The sequence below is a fragment of the Pongo pygmaeus genome, chromosome 8 (genome assembly GCF_028885625.2).
Source record: "Pongo pygmaeus isolate AG05252 chromosome 8, NHGRI_mPonPyg2-v2.0_pri, whole genome shotgun sequence".
Lineage (NCBI taxonomy): Eukaryota > Metazoa > Chordata > Mammalia > Primates > Hominidae > Pongo > Pongo pygmaeus.
Window position 1 is genome coordinate 105,453,602 of NC_072381.2, and position 22,160 is coordinate 105,475,761.

The following is a 22,160-nucleotide window of genomic DNA, read 5'->3' on the forward strand; positions in this document are numbered from 1 at the left end:
CATCCAGACTACAGGAACAGAATTGCTAAGCACATGGGGCGGGAGGCGGAGGGAATCCTCCAGGGAGACCAAAGTAAGTACTTCAGTTTCCTTGAAGGCTTCTGTGATGGGAAGGAGTGCTATGGTAGGCGTCACTACATATTCTGTTCGTTTTAAATTCTAAACCATGTGCACATATTGTCAAAAATAAAAAAGAGAAGGAAAAAGGTATAGTTGGGAGATAGATGAATACAAGAGAAATTAAGGGCATTAATGGTTTAAGCCTTGAAAGGCTAGAGGTGGAACTATAACTGCACAAGGTGGACTAGGGTTGTAAAGTCCTCTAACCCAACGGACGGGGTGGGGGTGTGTGTGGGTTGGGGATGAAACTGTTCCACCTCAGATCATCAGGCATTAGATTCTCACAGGGAGCCGGCAAACCTCACATGTGCAGTTCACAATAGGGTTCGCGTGCCTATGAGAATCTGATGCCACTCGCTAATCTGACAGCAGGCAGAGCTCAAGGCGATAATACTCACTCGCCCGCCGCTCACCTCCTGCTATCCGGCTGGGTTCCTAACAGGCCACTGTCTGGTACCGGTCCGCGGCCCAGGGCTTGGGGATCCCTGCCCTCTTGGGTAGGGAAGTATGGGAAAGCAGTGCTTTAGGGCCAATGAATCTATAAAATGGCTGAAAGTGGAGAAAGACTGTTGGCAAGGATGTCAAGTGGTTAGGAAACTGCAGGCCCAGGGTTACTTAGTGGAAGTAAGAGTAGAATCAATCCGTCTTCATTAAAGGAAGCCTTCCCAGACCACTCTACCCACACCCTTCAATAAATACACTTACCTGTATCATTCATTGATTTTTATTATCTAGGAATGTCTGGGACCTTATCTGTTCCAAATAAATGATATTTGCAGAGCTTAGCTATTTTAACTTCCAAAAAGCAAAAAGAATGGAAAATAACTTGCTCCATACCCTGTTTTCTGTAGGCATTCTCTGAAGTTTTTCATAATATTGCTTAAAGAATGAAATGTATACAATTCACAACTGCCATTCCCCTCTGAAAAGTTGTTATCCACCAAAAAATAGTGGTCCAACTCATGCATCAAAAGCAAGTTTGGGGATCCCACTGTAATAGTCTGTTCTGACTCACACCATCTGCCCAAATTATATAGATCAGGCTACCCTGACATAACCCCAGCCACACACCAGCAGCGGCCCCCACTCTATAGCAAATCTTTCACCAATTATTAAAATATTTAGAAAATGCATGACCACTGAAAAATAATCCTTAATAATTGCAATGCTTGGATGGCTTGTAATGTTCAGACTCCCAGATAAGCACTTTTACTATACTGCCTATGTTGTTTCAGATCTTGCCATCTAGCTTAATACCCTCCAAGTAACAGGTACCCAATAAATGTTTATTATTAAAATCTTCTAAAACTAGGGAAACAAGAGAGAGACTGCCTATTATAACAGATGACGAACAGTGGTATGTGATGACTAAAAAATTTGGTTGACTAGGAAAATGATACCACTAGCAAAAATGGGGATGGTGGGGCTGTGACATCAGTTTATAGGGCAAGAATTGAGCATGTTTTTTAGATGTAGAGAGTGGTGATAGGACATCTCAGAGGAAAACACTCTTAAAGAAGTTGCCAAATACTACCTTTACCATAAGTCCTGTTATTCCTAAGGAAAGTACAGTTATTCTATGCTCTTAATTCCACTTCATGGAACCTTCATATTTTCCTAAGCCATATTGAACTGTTTTATTATAATCTGATTTTTATAATGAATAGAGATCAAAAAAGTAATTTAAAAACCATTTAATACACAAAGTGAAAAACTGTTAGAATATAAAAGCATTTCACATTTTTTAAGACAAATAATATCTTCTAAATTACTTAACAGATGATAGAGGTCCACAGTCCTTTATCTGAAACCCTTGGGGCAAGATGTTTCAGAATTATGAAATTTTAGATTTTAGAAAAGTAATTTTGTGCATATACCATACTACATTAACCAGCCCTCACCAGAGTCTGTGGCAGCAGCCCTCCCTCTCATCATCAAGCAGCAAAATAAAGGAATATTCACACTAAATGGGATAAAAAGATTCAAGGTCAGTTCAGATTAGATTGCAAGCAAATGAATTTTGTCACCAAGCTTATGGAAACCTTGTTTTTAGAGCTTTTTGGATTTTGGAATTACAATTACAGATAAAGGAGTGCAGACCTTTATAAATTTGTGTGACAAGACACGAAAGATTGTTTAAACAAATGACTCATTTTTACAAATGAAAAAACATGTAATTTTCAAATACATTATAAATTAACAGGCATCTTCTCTTTGATATTATTAAATGTACATCTTAAATACATATACACATAACAACATGATTTATGAAAGCCAACTAATATTAGAAGCACAGATACACAATCCCTTCGGTGAGAAGGGGATACTGTTAAATTTTCAGTGGAATTCAAAATGATTACACCAACTCCTTATGATGCCAGGAAGAGCACCTGTTCAGTGCAACACAAGGAGGTAGAATTTATTCTTCAAGAAATAGAACTTGTGAGCAGCCTTTTTAGAAAAAAACACAGGTAGACAACTTTTACTTAAAATGCCTATTACTTGAGGTTTTCTTCTCTGTATACAAAACTACATTTGGCCTTACGCCCAAAAGTTAAAAGTTGACACTAATACATAGAAGGTATTTTTAATCAGTTAAATAAGTAATGTTTTACCAAGACTGAAGGCAAATGTGTCATGATGATACTTCTAAATAGCTGTGGTATTAAAACAAATATTCAAACAAATACATTGACTTTTTATAAATTCCTGTCTGTTTAGAGGCTTGAATTACTCAAAAATGTTATACTTGTAAAATCATGTTCTTCTGATCGTAGTGGAAATGTAGTTTCTGTTCATAGCCATTTCTTCCATTGACTCATGTCTGAAGAATGGTTTCATGGGCGAAAAACACATTTCCAACACGTACAGCAACAACTTCCATAGGTTTGGGGACAGTGAACAAGTGACAACTCATTCTGTTAACCAACTCCAATCAAGATTCTAAAACCAGGCATGAAAAAGTTACAATTAGATGTTGACTATAAGTGATAAGTATATGGGTGTTCATTTTTGCAAGTTTTCTGTTTGGACATTTTATAATCAAAAGTTGAAAAATCATTTCATTTACCTTATTTCCTGATTTAAAAAAATTTCAGAGTTTTTTTCATAAATATTTGAAGTAAACAATTATTCTTTCCTTTTCTTTTTTTTTTTTTTCTTAAGAGAGCAGGATCTTGCTATGTTGTCAAGCTGGAGTACAGTGGCTATTCACAAGTCCAATCATAATGCACTGCAGCCTTGAACTCCAGGGCTCATGCAATCCTTCTGCCTCAGCCTCCCTAGTAACTCGGACTACAGGTACATGCCACTATGGCTGGCCACCATTATCCTTTTTTTTTTTCTTTTTTTTTCGAGACAAAGTCTCACTCTGTCACAGGCTGGAATGCAATGGCAGGATTACGGCTCACTGCAGCCTGAAACTCCTGAACTTAAGCGATCTTCCTGCCTCAGCCTCCCAAGTAGCTGGGACCACAGGTGTGTGCCACCACACCTGGCCAATTTTTATATTTTTTATAAAGACAGGGTTTCGCATGTTGGCCAGGCTAGTCTCAAACTCCTGGGCTCAAGCAATCCACCTGCCTTGGCCTCCCAAAGTGCTAGGATTACAGGCGTGAGCCACCATGCCTGGCCGCTGCTATTTTTCTTAATGAAAGAGGAAATATACAGAATTGACATTAAGATTAAATGCAGGAAAAATTGATTCAGTAAACATTTTATGGTAATTTCCCCAAGTTTTAGCAAATCAGTAGTTTATAGTAACCAAATCTTAACACACACTTTTATTATTACAACTATATTAACATAATTTATTTTCTATTCGGGAGGTACCATATCTGAATTAAAGTACAAGTCCTATCTTAATGGAGAAAATTGATTGCTGAAGCAAAAAGGTACAGAACAAACCATTCAATTTCAATGGTCACATTGTGAAGAAGCTTACCACTCATTTAATTTGACCAAAAATGCTATTATTGAAGATAATGACATAATCCTAGTATATCCCTGAGTAACAGCAGATAAGGATTTAAGGTTGAGGACATTCCCCAAATGCTCTTTCCTCTTGAGTTCTTCTATTTCCCATATGCATCCCAAATGCCAGATAAGGCTAGCATGAAAAGTTAAACCTTTTGCACCCAACATAGCCAAAGCAGGCACCCATATCCACACAAAACTTACCATCATACTACTGCCCTGTTCCTCATTTGCCTCATGAATAATAGTGCTTAAATGGCCAAGGCAGTTCAAATTTTCTGCTATCATTTGTGCTGAAGTCTCCCTATGAGATGAAAGAACAAAGCCTTTTCAAACTCAGGAAAAGGGCATATGAATTTCCTCTACTTTCTAGTCTTCTAGGTTAGCATGATCACTAGCCTTCCTGTAACCCAGTACCCCAGTGCAGTTGACTCCTGTAGTCTTTAGTTTCCTCATCCCTCCCTACAGAGGCAGAGTCCTGTTAGGACCAGGCTGCTGCCTCTACCTCTACCTAACTCTAATGATAAGAAGTCCACTATAACTCCAATCTGACTTTCCTCTGAAACGTAAGAGGCACTTACGTACAACTTGTTTTTCCCCTGAAAATGTAACTAGGGAGGAAAAAATCCTTTTGGCAAAGACAGATGAAATACTTCTTTTTGTTTCTAAATACTTCTCTTTCCTTAAAAGTAGTAAAAACACTAGCATGCATACTTCACAGACACAAATGTAGGGGAGAAGAGAGAAAAGTAAAATCTGTTCTGTAGAGATCACAGAAAGTGAAAAACTCATTAGAAACTACAGATGATAGCAATGAAACGAAACAAGCAAGCTGATTCCCGAGGACAGCAAAAGAAAACAGTGTGGTGGGGGAGCTACCCAGAACCAAGAAGTATCCCTGGAAGTTCACATTTGAAGGCAGTGCTGATTGTGGTTTCTACCTTCATGCTTTCCTCTTCTATATGGCCTCTATCTTCTCCCTTTGCCAATCCTCAGTCCCCTAACAAGAGTCCATTTTAGGCCATGGATGATAGCCACTATTAGCTTAGAATGACATTCTGATTCAGCTCTTATCCAACAGATGGATAAGAAATTATGGATTTCTTATATGATGGATAAAATTATGGTCAAACAGTTCCCAATCCTTGGTAGTTAAGTACCACAGGTACATTATAATTGAAATCAATTTTCTTATACAATGTATTCTGGCTGGACATGGTGGCTCATGCCTGTAATTCCAGCACTTTTGGAGGCCGAGGCAGGTGGATTACTTGAGGTCAGGAGTTCGAGACCAGCCTGGCCAACATGGTGAAACTCCGTCTTTACTAAAATACAAAAATTAGCCAGGTATGGTGGCACGCGCCTGTAATCCCAGCTACTCGGGAAGCTGAGGCAGGAGAACTGCTTGAATCTGGGAGGCGGAGGTTGCAATGAGCCAAGACTGTGCCACTGCACTCCAGCCTGGGCGACAGAGTGAGACTCCATCTCAAAACAAAATATAATGTGTCCCTTCTAGAAAATACATTGAAAATATCTGTCAGATATACTTTTGCAAACAACCACACTTCAAATTGGAAATTACCTGTAATGTGACATTTGTAAACATTAACATCCGCTAAAAAACTTAAATGCCTTTAATAAAGGCAAAAAAGTAAGTAAAGTATTAAATTTTACTTCCTTCAACTCTGATTACTGGAGTATTTTGTAAAGTCTATATATTTAATTATAGCCTGTGCTACAGTTGTAGGTGTACTGCATTGGGCCACATGTATAATGACCCCAAGATATATACCCTGGAACTTGCTTTCTTTAAAAAAATAAAATACCTGATATCAGCTTGCCTTCCTGCCATGTGCTTTTCTCTCATAAAAGTAGAGTACAGAATGTGCAACTGCATGACCTCCTGAGCAGTGATGTAACATGGCTGCTCTTCTGCAAAACTAATTATGGGCAGAGCTTCCAGGAAATGCTGGTGCTGTAGAGGTCTCCATGAGTTGTGAGAAAAGCGACAATACACAAGCTAGCAAAGAGCCACTGGCTTTGGATACGGCACATCTTAAGCTGAGAAAATAACAGAAATGGATAGTCATTCAGCTTTTAGCAAAAGAGTAGGAATTAATAAAATATAGGGCTTGGAATTTGAGTTCTTGCAAAACTGATTTAAAACACTGAAAAAAGTCTAATCTTAGAAATACAAAGTTATAAAATAGATCTCAAAAATTTATTAGAAGGGTAATCAAGGATCCCCAAAATGATAAATGCAAAATGATAGCATAATTTCTCATAAACTGTTAATGAAGGAGTAAGGTTTGAGTAAAAGAAAGTAATAAGCCAATAAAAGAAAGGACTTAGAACTTGGACTGAGCTAATAATAAGCAACATTTGCTGAACATATTTCCCAAGCACTTTATATACATTGTCTAATCAATTTCCACAGCAGTTCTATGAGACATTCCTGTTTTACAGGTGAGGAAATATGAACATCAAAAAAGTCAAGTAAGTTGCCTAAGATTATTACAAAGGGATAGTCAGGACTCAACCCTGGTCTGAAGGCACAGAAGACTACCTTAACAACTACTGCTTCATTCCTATACCACTGCTATGAAAACACAGCTATCTATTGTTACAAAGTAAACCCACCCATCTTGAGGAGTTACCACACATGACAGAGAATGATCATGTTCTGCTGAAGTCGGGGGCAGCCATGCTGATGCCTGAGGGGTTACTGCACCTTCTAGACTGGATCCTACAAGGGACCGGGCAGAACTCTGTGTCTGAAGGAAAAGAAAAAAACATCAAAAGATTACAGGCAAGCATCTCTGTTGATTCACACAATTTCTTACCATATTCCTAAGATTTACATTTCTGTTACTACTTATATGCACAACCAGAGTATTTCAGTACAAAACTATTCCCACCTTTACACGCCATTAGTAACCTGTCCTTGGACCCTTTCTTCATTGACTAAAACCAAATATATCCACTCATCTTATACCATTTTAGTTGAAGAAAAAAAAAACCCAGTTGAAAAGATGGTCAATTTCATTATCTAGGCAGGTACATCTATCCCCAAGTTGGGTTGGAATACCACAGTAGTCAAGGGCTAAGAGGAGTATAACAACAGAGAAATTGGAAAGGAGAGATGATAATAAGTCCTGCATCTCAATTGCTAGTTTGGACACCAAGCAAGGAACATGGATGTCATCCCAATGCAAAATATACATGTCTTCAAGAGGGCCCACCTCATGCTGATAAAAATCCCCTTTGCAAGGAATAATAGCAACTCAATGTCACATTAAATAATTCATTAATAATTACTTACACAGGCAATTTTAAGGAGATGCCATATTTCTTTCTGTCTTTTTCCCTGCATGAACATGACAGTATTGTCAGCTTCTTTGATATTACTGAGGGCCACTTCCACCTTAGGGAGTAGATCAATAATCTTCTGCTTACAGCCCAACAACTTGCTGGAGAGATTAAATCAGTGTCAGACACTTACACATGCCCCAAGACTGTACACCATATTCCCAAAACCCAGCTGAGGAAATGAACCACAATCAGCATCAGATTTAATGACTTATCTCCACAGTAATGCATACAAAAGGACACATAAATGCAGATAGCTATGGCCAAGCTACCCAAGGTACTTTCAGAATTCTTCCTGGGTAAGTATACTTTACCAAAGAGGGCTTTTGTACTTTGAGAGGAACAAGATAAACATATCCTGGTTTTTCAGTAGGAAATGAAGCAATTTTCCTACCTCAAATGACCAAACAGCTCCTTGAGCACACGGTCCTGACTCTGCACAGTGTGCACAATGATTTTCACCATCTCTGTGCTGTCACTGTAGGAGTGATCTATAAAAGACATCAGTCAGTGGATACAACCTTTCTTCTGTAACATATCAGCCTCCAAACAAAAAATTCCTCAAAAATCCCTGAAACTCTGAAACTAATTTTAATTAATAAACATCTCCATTTAAATTAAAAATTGGGTTAAGATAAAAGATATAAAGATTACCTATAAATAAAATCTAGTTATATATAAAAAATAAAGTTTGCATATGTATAATGTATATATAAATTTATCAGTAAGAGACCTTAGTTGCCTGTGCTTGAGAAGAATAGTCTTGGCTATCTTTAACCCATACTAACCCAAGCCCCAGACACAAATGCAGCCTCTGGCCAAGGGAACAATTTTTCTTGGATGATTAACCACATATTTAGAAACAGTAGGACAATTCATCAAACTTTCATTGCCTAAAGGAAGGAGGCCCTTGAACTAGGTTGCTTGGAATTTCATGTTTATCCATCTGTTTACAGCCCAGAAAATCTTTGAAAAAAGCTCACTGAAACCAACTAGTAAAGGGACCTGTAGACATCCTGAAAGTTCCATCTGAGGGCAGTATGACATCTTAAAGCCAACTGGCAGCAGCCAGATACCCTCAAATGGGATGGCTGTTGGTCACAATGAGTTCTACAGTTTAAAATGTGACCTCAATTTGAAAAAAAAAAAAATCATTAATTGTTATATTTCAGAAAATGGCTAAAGGAGTTGAAAGTTGCTCATGCATCATGCTGTTATTTTCTTTGGACAATAATTAAGCCTAAATGCAATAATAATAATATATGCTACTCTCTGCTTATAATTTTCCCATTTAATCCTCACAGCAGTCCTGTGAGAAGACTACTTTTGTTACCCCCATTTTACCAAAAAGGAAATGATGAGCATCAAAGGAGGTTTAAAAAACGTTGTGTCCTTTGTTATCACTCCAAATACTTCTCCCATAGCCCAACTTTATTCCCCACACATCTCTGTTGTCTCCTCCTCACCAACAATAAAATGCAAGGCTCCAAAAAGGTTCTTCTCCAAACAGCATTCCTTCCTAAATACCATGGACCAAGCCAAGAGCTTTCTCATATAACTAGCTCCTTAAGATAGTGAAAGCCCTCAGAACTTTAGCCTTCTCCAGCATAATGAAGAAAGCTGGTTTTAACCATTTCAGATGAACAAGAGATTCAAGTCAACTCTAAGCTAGAAAAGACAATAGAGGCCACAAGTCAAGTGTGATTATATAATAGGCCCCAATGACGGACACAATCTTGTTACAGTTTGTCACTCAAGGTGACACTCAAAGAAGCTACCTGGGTAGCAGTTTATTTCTGAGCTTCATGATATGTTGACAGGGCTACCTCAAAGTTTTAAAAAATATAACCTAAACAAATGCTATCACTGCATATCTGTGGTATCTGATTCACTAGCCAGAAGACTGGGAGTCAGAATGTTTTTTTGGTGTTTTTTTTTTTGAGATGGAGTCTAGCTCTGTCACCCAGGCTGGAGTGCAGTGATACAATCTCGGTTCACTGCAACCTCCGCCTCCCTGGTTCAAGCGATTCTCCTGCCTCAGCCTCCAGAGTAGCTGGGATTACAGGCATGTGCCACCACGCCTGGCCCAGAAATATTGATTAAAGAAAAAGAATTGGACTTGCTCTATTTGAAATCTTAGATTTTAATATTTTACTCTAGCTACAACTTCTATCACTTAAATCACTATTTTGTTAACATTTCAACCTTTTTATCCTCTTATTCCATCAGCAAAATCCTAACCTTGGATTAATCCAACCATCTGCTCTATCAGTTCCTGTATCCAAGCTACTAAATTATCAACAAAAAATTAATATTACTGTTCACTATTTGTCACTGCTAATTCACAGGTTTTTCATTTCTGCTCTGGGTACTTTTTTTTTTTTTTTTTAAGAGAAAAAGTCTTGCTCTGTCAACCCAGGTTGAAGTGCAGTAGTGTAATCTTGGCTCACTGCAGCCTTGACCTCCTGGGCCTCAAGTGATCCTGCTACTTCAGCCTCCCAAGTAGCTGGGACTACAGGCATACACTACCACACCCAGCCTTTTAAAAATTTCATTATTTTTTTGTAGAGACGGGGTCTCACTATGTTGCCCAGACTAGTCTCAAACTGTTGGCCTCAAACGATCCTCCTGCCTCGGCCTCCCAAAGCACTAGTATCACAGGTATGAGCCACCTGGCCTGGATTCTTAATGTATGTTTTGGGTCAGCAACATCTTCCACTGCACACAGTGGCTTTTAGAAGTCTTTAGCACCCTATTCAAATCTATGAGGTCATCACCGCTTCCATTTCAGTTAACCTCACTTACCACTGCAGGATAAGAGGCCATAAGGCAGTAAGACCCTGATCTTCCAACCTCTACTCCCAAAAAAGTATCTATCCACACTCATTCTCTTTCCAATATCAATAGTATCAAGGCTAATCCCTCCTACTGTTCTTTGGAGCCAATCTCTCAACTTGTTCAGGGACCTCCCTCTCCACAGGCTTTTTGGGCCCTGAGCATATGTTCTGAGAAGTGCATCATTGGGCACTTTCGTCACTGTGTGAATACTTACACAAACCCTGATGGTACAGCCTGCTATACACTTAAGCTGTATGGTATAGCCTTTTGACAATAGGCTACATACCTGTTCAGCAAGTGACTGTACTGAATACTGTAGGCAACTGTAACACAATGGTAAGTATTTGTGCATGTAAACATAGAAAATACATAGTAAAAATACAGTAGTATAATCTTATGGGACTACCATAGTATACACAATTTGTTGTTAACCAAAATGTCATCATGTGGCACCTCATGTTTAAGTCTTCCTTCTGAGAAGTGACCTCCCTTGACTCTACATCTCCTTTTAGCTACTCACCCACCTCTCTTCTTTCCTGAGCAGCCAAGCTTCTGAGAATTGTCTAGATAAGCAGTTCTCAAACTTTTTTGTCTCAGGACACCTTTACACTAGAAAATTCTTGAGAACCCCAAAGGGTTTTTCAGGAATTAAACAAATTTAAAAATACTCGTGTCTTAATTCATTTAAAAGTAACAAACCTATTGCCCACGAACATGTTTTTATTAAAAACAAACAAAAAAACCTATATTTAGGTTTTCTCTCTCTCCTATATTTAGGTTTTCTCTCTCCTGAAACTCTACACTCCAGTCATACTGCATTTCCTCAGACATGCTAAGTGCTATACATATATGTCTTTACACAGTATACTCATATCTATGAGAGCCACCTCCTTTCACTGGTTACTGCTACTTGAGATACTTGGAAGCCTGAAGTGGAAGGATCACTTGAACCCAAGGAGTCCAAGGCCAGCCTGGTCAACATAGCAAGAGCCCACCTCTAAAAACAAAAAACAAAAAACGATATTTTCTAAAACAAAAAAATTTTAGTGAGAACACTTGCACTGTTTTACATTTTTGCAAACCTTTCTGATATCACCACTGATCTCATCAGAAAAGTTTTTAAGTACTGAGAAGCTGTCAAATTCAAGCTGGTAAATACAAGTTTTCTAAAATTCTTTTTGCTTGAAACATGGAATTTTATCATTGACAACATATACTGTTTTTTTCCCTTAAAGTAATAAGTGTGCTATACTTTTTATTTTCATTTAATTTCTTAGAAATTATCTCACGTATGCAAATCTGAATAATCATAGTTTGCCTGACAGTTGCTCTTCCAAGTAAAAATGGTGTCTTCCCTGAAAGAGGCCAGACAACTAGCAAAGTAAACAATTACTGAAGTGGTTTTCCTTAAGACAACCATCATACTTCATTGTATAGAAGAAACACTTTATGAGTACTTCCCATTTCATCACACAAAATATTAAAAACCCATACTCAAGGGTTGAGATTTAAATAAAATAATATTTTTACTGCTTTATCAAGGACATTTGTAAGTGAAACTGTCATTTTTTAAAAACTGTGAATGCATGGCGGTAAAAAATATAACTGCTACTAGCACAGTTTGGCGCTAGTGCCTTGATTCATACTAAGGTGCAAGCCATTTTATGTGGCACCATCAGTGAAAATGTCAACATGGTGAAAAATGCAAATAACATCTTATTATGACAATGGTTCTAACCTCACAGACTGTCTGACAAAGTTTCAAGGATTCTCACAGGTCCATACGCCACATTTTGAGAACTGCTGGTCAGATTAAACTGAATAGATTTCAGTAAAATAAAAGCAGTATAAGAGGAGATAATGTTCTTTTTTAAATGTGAAAATAGTATATGAAATACAATTTCACATGTATATTAATTTGCATGTGTTGCTACGTGTCTACAAATTTTAAAGTGTAAAATTATATCTTTTTTTAACATATGCATTTAAGTATAATGCACATTAGGGCACAGACTTTATTTCTTCTGTTACCCTTCAAAACAAATTTTTAACTAAATGATAATATCTTGCAGGTACATAATAGTTTATAGTTTTCAAAGCATTTTCACAAACATCCTCTTAAATACACTGTCACAATATACTCACTGAGTAGGAAAGCTAGGTTTCAACCCCATTTTGCAGAAGAAGGAAATGGGAAACGGAGATTTGCCTGAGGTAACGGTCAGTAAATTACTCAATCTAGAATTCAAGCCTTCTGATTCCCCATCCAGTACTCTTTCCAGCAGACCTTGCTCAGTATTTAGCAGATGTTCAACTGGAATTGTTTTGCCAACAAAACAAGTCATCAGTGACCAGTGCAGATGAAGGCATTATTTTCAAAGCAATCTGCTTTGGCCTAGAACAGCACAGGCCTTCCCTCTAACCATTCCATACCTGAACCCACTGCCTCAAATTCTTTCCAACCTCTCTAATATTTTTTTGTTTTGTTTTGAGACAGAATCTTGCTCTGTCACCCAGGCTGGAGTGCAGTGGTGCGATCTTGGCTCACTGCAACCTCCTCTTCCCAGGTTCAAGTGATTCTCCTGCCTCATCCTCCCAAGTAGCTGGGATTACAGGCACGTGCCACCATGTCCAGCTAACTTTTCTATTTTTAGTAGAGATGGGGTTTCACCATGTTGGCCAAGCTGGTTTTGAACTCCTGACCTCAGGTGATCTACCCACCTTGGCCTCCCAAAGTGCTGGGATTACAGACATGAGCCACCACAACCGGCCCAACCTCTCTAATCTTAAGCAACACTTATTTTTTCCATCTTTCTAAACATTTTCTTGCTGTTTTTTCCTCTTTGAGTTCCTTTTTTCTGTCTTCCATTCTTTCTTTTCACGTCCCCTTCTAAAATTTTTCTACCTCACTTTCTCTGTTACTTTCTCTTTTTAATCTCCTAAATTCTCACAATCTTAAAGCTTATTATACCATGTCTTAATGGCAATACCAAAACTGGAATTTATTCTGCAGCTTTAAGAAAATTTTTAACTTAAAAATGTTAGATCCCCCACATTTGTTAGGCTAGTGATAGTTACCTAAAATGCCTTCAAGCACTGTGATAGAAGTGTCTTACCTGAAGGTCTGTGTTTTAACTGCTTATATAGATCAATGGCACGCTGTTCCCTGTAAAAGAGAAAACATGCTCTGATAAGTGAAGGTAATTTAATGACTTCAATAATCTACAACTTGAAACAATATTTTATTTGAATAATAAACCCATTTTAAAGCAAGTTCATATTGCCAATGAGTATTTCACAGAGCATTGTATTGAGTAATAAGAACTATACAAGTTCTTAAAATGCAAAGTTTAATATAGTTCATATCTATTCTGATCTACCATGGGGACATCTCTGCACCACAGACACTTAAACAGACAAAAATTATGACCTATAATTCGAGAAAATATCTGAAGTTTTCAATCCAGAACTTTAATTCAGAAAAAATTTCAAGGTTTTAGGGCATTTAAGAGTCAATACCTTGGACCAGAGGTACAATAAGTAGGGAATAGTTTGTAACTTAGTTATACTTGGAAAATTCTTAACACTCATATGAAATAAATGCTTTTATTAAAAACCAAAAAAGGCCAACCCAAAGAATTATTTCCGAAGTTTCCTGTGACTAAGAAAAAGCTTCCATTTTAAATATAATGCCAATATATTTGGGGAAAGGAAAACTATAGAAAAGAACCACATAGAGGTTTAATTTCCCAGATGTAAGCAGAAAGAATACAAAATATTACAGATGTCAAGACCAACAACACAAGTGCATCCTTACAGAGATTCCATCAAGTCTCCCTGACGTCTTCCATAGGGGCTCTTCTGTAGCTCCATGATTTCAGCATGCAAAGACATAATCTGATCCTCCAGGTATCCAATGACACCAACCTAAAATATGATGAAAATACAAAGGAAATGAAAGGCTTACCACTATATCATAGGAAACAAAATTCAGATCCTAAGGATACAGAATGACTTGTTGCTTCATTAGAGAAGTAAATAATATAATATGAAACACTGATTTTGTTAAAGCCTTTCTATTCTTCAGATTCTGACACTTAATCTTTCACATAAGAACATACTTAGTCTTCTCTCTTTTCTCTCCTGACAATAAACTACTAGTATTTGCTTTTACCTCCAGAGAAGCAAAAAGCTACAACAGGTATCAACTAACAAGAAAGAAAAAGGACCACCAAAACCATTGGTATTACTTGTATCTTGGCTCTATGATTTTGATTGCTTCCTGGTCCCCACTGCCTTGAATAGGGACACAAAAAGATAAAGAACTTGGATTTCCCACCCCAGGATACCATGGGTATCCCCACCCACATCCTCAGGGTAAGTACTGACATTAAGGAGTGTAATAACTTAGGACCATGGACAAATGTACAGGATAAGGGGAAAAAATCTGCCACCTAGAGAATGATCTATACCTAGGGACACCATATAATTTATTGTCCAAACCGGCATAATTTTGAGAGTGAAAGGGACTACTACTGATAATTATGGCAAGACATTAAGTATAAACTGGGACAGTCCCAGGTAAACCAGGATGTGCAGCCATCCTATCTAAACCAGTCACAAAAATAATAGTGACACCTACCGTTACTGACTCCCATTTAATCTTCATAACCCTACTAGAAAAGAAATTGTCCCTATAATATGGAAACTAGCTGGATGTGGTGGCTCACGCCTATAATCCCAGCTCTATGGGAGGCTGAGGTGGGAGGATTGCTTAAGCCCAGGAGTTTGATACAAGCCTGGGCAACATAGTGAGACCCCGTCTCTACAAAAAATGTAAAAGTTAGCCAGGCATGGTGGTGCACCTCTTGTCCCAGCTACACAGGAGGCCAAGATGGGAGGACTGCTTGAGCCTGGGAAGTCAAGGCTGCAGTGAGCTTTGATCATGCCACTACACTCCAACCTGGGCAACAGAGTGAGACCCTGTTTCAAAAAATAAATAAATAAAGGAAACTGAAGCTCAGTGAGGCACTAGGTAATTTTCCCAAAGCCCTTGTTTTTAATCACTATGATACCTCCCTCTTTATATACAAAGCATCTACTAGAATTTTGTCTGAATTTCAGGAATGACATGAAAAATGCTCTTTATATACCAAAACCAAAGATAGTTTCTAATGGAGACATCAAGAATTAATAAGTATACAGAATGACGTCAATGATTTTACCTCAGCATAGTGGATGGCCTTTTCTTCCATTTCTTTCCATGCTTTTAGCATTTTTTCTGAAGCTAAAAGAAAAGTCTAAATTGGTTATCTCAGAAATAGCCATATCTTTAATTAGTGGCTGCCTGCCTCCTTGCCATATCAACATCAAAGATGTGTTATGAGTTGAATTGTGGCCCCCCCAAAAGATACGTGGAATTCTTAACCCCTAATACCTCAGAATGTGACCTATTTGGAAATAAGGTCATTACAGAAGTAATTTGACAAATTAATACTCATACTGGAATGGTCTGGGCCCTTAATCCAGTACGACCAGTGTACTTAGAAGAGACACAGGATACAGATACACAGGGGAGAATGCTCTGTGACAATGGAGACAGATTGAGGTGCTGCAACTGTAAGCCAAGGAATGCCAATGATGGCTAGCAGACCATAAGAAGCTAGAGAGAAACAAGGAAAGATTCTTCTCTACAGATTTCAGAGAAAACATGGCCCTGCCAACACCTCAATTTTGGACTTTTAGCCTCCAGGGCTGTGAGACAGTAAGTTTCTATTGCTTAAGCCACTCAGTTCATGGGATTTTGTTATGGAACCCTTAGGAAATGAATACAGATGACTGTTTTCTTTAAAATATATATATTTATACCAGTGTGCAGATGGGTGGATAAAGGAAAAAACAACAACAAAAAAATTTTTTTGAGGTAGAGTCTCACTCTGTTACCCAGGCTGGAGTGCAGTGGCATGATCTCGGCTCACCGCAACCTCTATCTCCGGGGCTCAAGCAATCCTCCACCTTAGCCTCCTGAATAGCTGAGGTGTGCACCACCATGCCCGGCTAATTTTTGCATTTTTTGTAGAGATGGGGTTCTACCCCATGTTGCCCAGGTTAGTCTTGAATTCCTGAGCTCAAGGGATCCACCTGCTTCGGCCTCCCAAAGTGTTGGGATTACAGGCGTGAGTCACCACACCTGGCCAGAAAAGAAATTTAATACTTGAATATGATTTTTAAAAATTAAATACTATAAAAGGATATAAACAGAAAAGACTCTCTCTTCCTCCCCTCTACCATCCACCTCAAGGGACCTTACTATGATTATTTGTTACATAGACACATAGCCTACTCCCTCACAAGTGAAAATATCTGTATACTCTTTATTTTTTCCCACAATTTAAAACTGTCAACTAAAGACTTAGGTGATCTTTTAATAAAAGCACATATAGATCTACCTAATTTTTCTTTAACAATTGTACAATAAGCCTTTGACAAGTCTAAGATATTTTAATGAAATAATTATGTTTTATCACTCACCAGAATGTCAATAATATACAAATAGAAATAAAATATCAATAATATACAAATAGAAATAAAATATCAATAATATTAATAAAACCAGTTCTGGAGAGTAAATCCATTCACCCAACTGGACACTATTGATTGTTTACTCTGAGATACACATAGCTTGCTCAGGACAAGTGTACAAACAGTATTTGTTTCCTAAAAAGGATTTGTTTTACAAAAGAAAACAGAAATGCTGGTAGTATGACTCCTTCGATTTACTCATATTTTAACTCTGTTTTTTTACACTTCCTTAGTACATCTGAAGGAGATAAGCATGGAGTCAAATATTGAAAATTTGGAGACTGTATGCACTAAAAAATAGTAGGACTCCACAGTAGATGGTTTGAAAAAAACATAGCCTTAGAATATTTGTGTCATTATTTACAGAAAAGTAAGTAGTTTAAGACTCCCCTGGTTGTCTCAGTCCATTTGGACTACTATAACAAAATATCATAGACTAAGTGCCATAAAAACAACAGAAATTTATTTCTTATAGTTCTGGAGGCTGGGAAGTCCAAGAACAAGGCAGATTTGAGGGCCTGCTTTCTGGTTCCTAGATGACCATCTTCTTGCTCTGTCCTCACATGCAGAAGGGATGAGGGATCTCATTCAGGTCTCTTTTGTAAGAGCATTAATCCCAAACACGAAGGCTCCACTCTCATGACCTAATTACTTCCCAAAGGCTCCACCTACCAACACCTTCACCTTCAGGGTCAGAATTTCAACATATGTATTTTGGGGGGGATACATTCAGTCCACAGCACTGGCTAAGAAGTCCAGATTTTGTATTTATTTTAAAATCAGGTTTGAAATTCAAGATTATTAAATCGCACCTGTATTTTTTTAGAGCTAAATAATTTTAGCCCAATTGTGAAACTAAATTGCTCAACTAAGCAAATTTAAAAAAAGAGGTAACATTCAAAACAAACATGGTTTATGGTAATTTAAGTTGTCCTGTCTCTTGTTCTAATGTGAAGGTAAGTAAAACAACTGGCTGAGTTAAGAAGGCAAAATAACAGATGGCTTTAAGAAACCAGATGCTCCTTTCAAATACATTACACAGACACTTACATATCCCATACGTCATCTGCTCACTGTATCTCTCCAAGTCAAGCTGAATGCTTTTGTGAAAAAACTCCAATTTAGCTTTCAGTTGTTGTGATGCTGAGATCAAAGTGTTCTTCATTTTTGTTAAGTTAGCATTATATCTAAGAAGACTTAACCTAAACCACAGCAAGAAAAAAAAGAAAAAGAAAAAAGATATTATCAGCATTCAGAAACATTGAACAATAATGTAAAAACATAAACTGCCACAAGGCCAAAGCCTAAGTTTCTATTATCAATCTATGAAAAATAACTGATCTCTAGAATCTGATCTCTAAAGACTTCCTGCCTATAATATTCTGTGATAAACAATCTTTTCATACTAGGACTGTATGGGAATTATTACCCTCAAGCCATTACAATAGAATGGTCTCAGTCCATTAGTAAGAATTCTACAAGTTTATCAGAACATTACACTTCAAATTGGCCCAGTATGTTACTATTACATGCAATATTGATTAGTGAAAACCGGCAAGATTAATTCTTGAATATATGATGCACATTGCATTGTGCTTATAAACAACAGAATCCACTTACATTGCTGCCCTTTGTCCCTGAAAGAGCCTGCTATAGTCTTCTTTTAGTCCAGACACATAGTGCACTGCTTCAGCCCACACTTTACGCAGCTGTATAATTGGAAGCTGTATTTTGCTGTCCTGTACTATATACAAGAAGATGAGAAAAAGGGCAAGGGAGTTAGTTACTTTTGAGGATTTTAGAAGTTGATTTATCATTCTCTGTGATTTCCTGTCCACACAAACAGGATTCCCATAGATGCTAGAAACTGATGCTAAAAGAACCACTTGTTTTCATTTAATTCAGTTCAATATACATTTACAGAGCACCTGCAATACTTAAGCCCTGCTCCACATACAAGGGGGGAAAAAATGAATGACACAATCACTACACTCACAGAGCTTGAGATTATTCCTGTATCTGTCTTTTTTGCTTGCTTTTCTGCAACCTGGAATACTCTTTTTCTCTCTGCTAATCCAAATTATTTCTTTCAAGTTCTAAATCAAGTCCCATCTCCTCTGAGTCTTTCCTACCTCTGAATAATAAATTTCATATCCTGGACCAACAATCCAGGTTTAAGAATACACACAAGCACCAGGTGTGATGGCTCATGCCTGTAATCCCAGCACTTTGGGAGGCCAAGGCGGGCAGATCCCTTGAGGTCAGGAGTTCAAGACCAGCCTGGCCAAAACGGCGAAACCCTGTCTCTACTAAAAATGCAAAAATTAGCTGGGTGTGGTGGTGTGCGCCTATAATCCCAGCTACTCGGGAGGCTGAGACAGGAGAATTGCTTGTACCCGGGAGGTGGAGGTTGCAGTGAGCCAAGACTGTGCCATTGCACTCTAGCCTGGGCGACAAGAGTGAAACTCCATCTCAAAAAAAAAAAAAAAGGCAAATTTCAGCAGAGGGATATCTTACAAAATACCTGACTAGTATTCCTCAGAACTGCCAAGGTCATCAAAAACAAGGACTATTTGAAGTCTGAGAAAATGTCACAGCAAAGAGGAGCTAAAGAGACATGACAACTAAATGTAATGTGTTCTAAGATGAGATCTTAGAACAGAAAAAGGATATTAGGTAAAAATGAAGGAAATATGAATCAAGTATGGGCTTCAATTAATAATATATGGGTTCATTAAATGTAACAAATACATCATACTAATGTAAAATAGATTTTTTTTTACTTTTTAATATTTTTAAATATTTTATGTTTTTTATTTATTTTTTTGAGAAAGGTCTCACTCTTACCCAGGCTGAAGTGCAGTGGTGTGACATTGGCTCACTGCAACCTCCACCTCCCAGGTAAAATGTTAACAATAGGAAAAACTACGTGCGTGAGTGAGGGGAGTTATATGAGAACTCTGTACTATCTGCCCAATTTTTTGGCAAATCTAAAACCATTCTTAAAAAAAAAAAGTCCATTAGTAAAATAGTAATAATAAAGTCTGGGGCAAGGGGAGTTGACTGAAAAGAGACATGAGGGAACTTTCTGAGGTGAAGGAAATGTTCTACATCATGACTGTGGTATGGATTACACAAGTATCTAAATTTGTCAAAGGTTATCATACTATATGATCTGTGAATTTCACTCTATGTAAACTGCCTCAATTTAAAAGAAAAATTCAAAAGAAAACTAATAAAAAGACGTAAAAAAAAAGTAAGATTACATATATTTTAGCCCCTCTGCTCAATTTTGTTCTTGATTTTACAATTTTGTGCTTTATTTTATTTGGACAGACATACAGTGATCAAACACTTAACTTGTTCAAAAGAAAAGAATAATTTTCACAGGATAAATTAAAACATTTGAACATCAAGCAGTATTCACAGGAAAAATGAAATAAATACTTGAACATGCTTAGACTATGAAGAGACAATTAAAAAGCAGGTTCAACTAATAGTGAAGTTTCATTCTCCTGTGAGAGCCCTATCCTCAAGAAAGTAAATCTTCTCTTAAATGAATGATCTCATGGAGATTTAATATCTACCTTTTCACCTTCCAAACTATATAAATCCATTTTTCAGAATTCTCATATAACTCCATATAGAAACTTAAAGTGTGAGATACAGAACACAACACCAAAAGTCCATTTCTACTAATCATACTGAGAGTCAAAGTTTTATTAATTCATGTTTAAAGCTCAGCCACTAAATGGACTGGACTTACCAATATAATTTACACAATCAGATAAACTTCTGGAAGCAAATGGCCCTTCATATACAGTTTTACTTTTATCAAACAAATAAACCATATAGCTATCACAGCCTCTCTGAAAAAGAAACAAACAGTTAAAATCGTGTTCAAGGATCTTTGAAAATCCTAGGTTTTCTAAATACTTATGCACCAGATTTCCTACTTTGAAATGCAAATGAACAAAATCAATGTGTATTAGCATATCTCTTACAGATAACAGAGTACAAACTTTTGTTGAGGAAAAAGACCCCAACTTTTGTATGGGCTAAAGTGAACAATCACCAAAACCCAAAGAACAAATGCAAAAAGATATATACAGTGAAAAAACTAATCGGTAATCAAAACGAATGAAGTACTGATACATGCTACAACATGCATGGACTTCAAAAATACAATGCAAGTAAAAAAAGTCAGACACAAGACTATATATTACATAATTCCATTTATATGGAATGTTCAGAAAAGGCAAACTTGTGGAGATAAAAAATAGATTCCTGGTTGCCTGGGGTGGACAGAATGGAGATTAACAGTTAATGGACTGTTAATGGAAATGTTTTTAAGCTGATTTATGGTGACAGCTGCAAAATTTGGTAAATTTACTTTTAAAAAAAATCACTGTAATTGAGCATCAAGTCAGTGACAAGTTAATAAAAAAGAAATAAAAAATCACTATATTGTACACCTTAAATGGGAACTAACATGATAATATGCCTCAATAAAGTCATAAAAAGAAAAATGGGGAAAAAAGTCATGACCACAGTCATATTTTACCACCCATTTATCCTTTGGCAGGACCTATGAGACTGCTGTTCTCACAGTAGTTTCAGAGTACTGGGCTTCAAATACAAAAAGAAATTTTTTTTTTGAGACAGGGTCTTGCTTTGTCACCCATGCTGGAGTGCAGTGGCGTGATCATGGCTCATTGCAGCCTCAACCTCCCTGGGCTCAAGTGATTCTCCCACCTCAATCTCCCAAGTAGCTAGGACTACAGGGGTGCACCACCAAACCCCGCTAATTTTTGTAGTTTTTGTAGAGACAGGGCTTCAACATGTTGCTCAGGCAGGTCTCGAACTCTTGAACTCAAGCAATCCACCCTCCTTGGGTTCCCAAGGTCCCGGGATTACAGGCATGGGCCACTGCACCAAGCCAAGAAGGAATATTAATTGGAAGTGTGGCAGGCCAGGTCTCACTAACGCAGGCCTAAATAACAACTGTTCCAGCACTGACAGAGTGGTGAAGTTAAATATTAAAAGCTGAAAGAGTGGCCAGGTGCAGTGGCTCATGCCTGTAATCCCAGCACTTTAGGAGGCGGAGGCAGGAAGATTGCCTGAGGTCGGTCAGGAGTGGCGAAACCCTGTCTCTACTAAAGATACAAAAAATTAGCTAGGCATGGTGGCGGGTGCCTATAATTCCAGCTATTTGGGAGGCTGTGGCAGGGAGAATCACTTGAACCCAGGAGGCGGAGGTTGCAGTGAGCTGAGAT

General features: G+C 37.7%; 1 protein-coding gene across 3 annotated transcripts in view; it reads right to left on the reverse strand.

The window, feature by feature from the left end:
• Positions 1-1,799: 1,799 nt before the first annotated feature.
• CHUK (component of inhibitor of nuclear factor kappa B kinase complex) overlaps positions 1,800-22,160 on the reverse strand; it is a 40,838-nt gene continuing 20,477 nt past the window's right edge. The window contains exons 11-21 of one of the 3 annotated variants that reach the window (XM_054436891.2): positions 20,651-20,753; positions 18,505-18,628; positions 17,935-18,086; positions 15,528-15,589; positions 14,120-14,229; positions 13,419-13,468; positions 7,859-7,955; positions 7,418-7,565; positions 6,736-6,869; positions 4,300-4,399; positions 1,800-3,063 (exon numbers count right to left, since the gene is read on the reverse strand). In XM_054436891.2, the coding sequence (XP_054292866.1) occupies positions 3,034-3,063; positions 4,300-4,399; positions 6,736-6,869; positions 7,418-7,565; positions 7,859-7,955; positions 13,419-13,468; positions 14,120-14,229; positions 15,528-15,589; positions 17,935-18,086; positions 18,505-18,628; positions 20,651-20,753 (1,110 nt within the window). In that variant the 3' untranslated portion in view covers positions 1,800-3,033. Of the gene's footprint in view, positions 3,064-4,299; positions 4,400-5,922; positions 6,157-6,735; positions 6,870-7,417; positions 7,566-7,858; positions 7,956-13,418; positions 13,469-14,119; positions 14,230-15,527; positions 15,590-17,934; positions 18,087-18,504; positions 18,629-20,650; positions 20,754-22,160 lie in introns of those variants that run through there. The other 2 variants (XM_054436893.2, XM_063670145.1) reach the window with 2 other exon arrangements.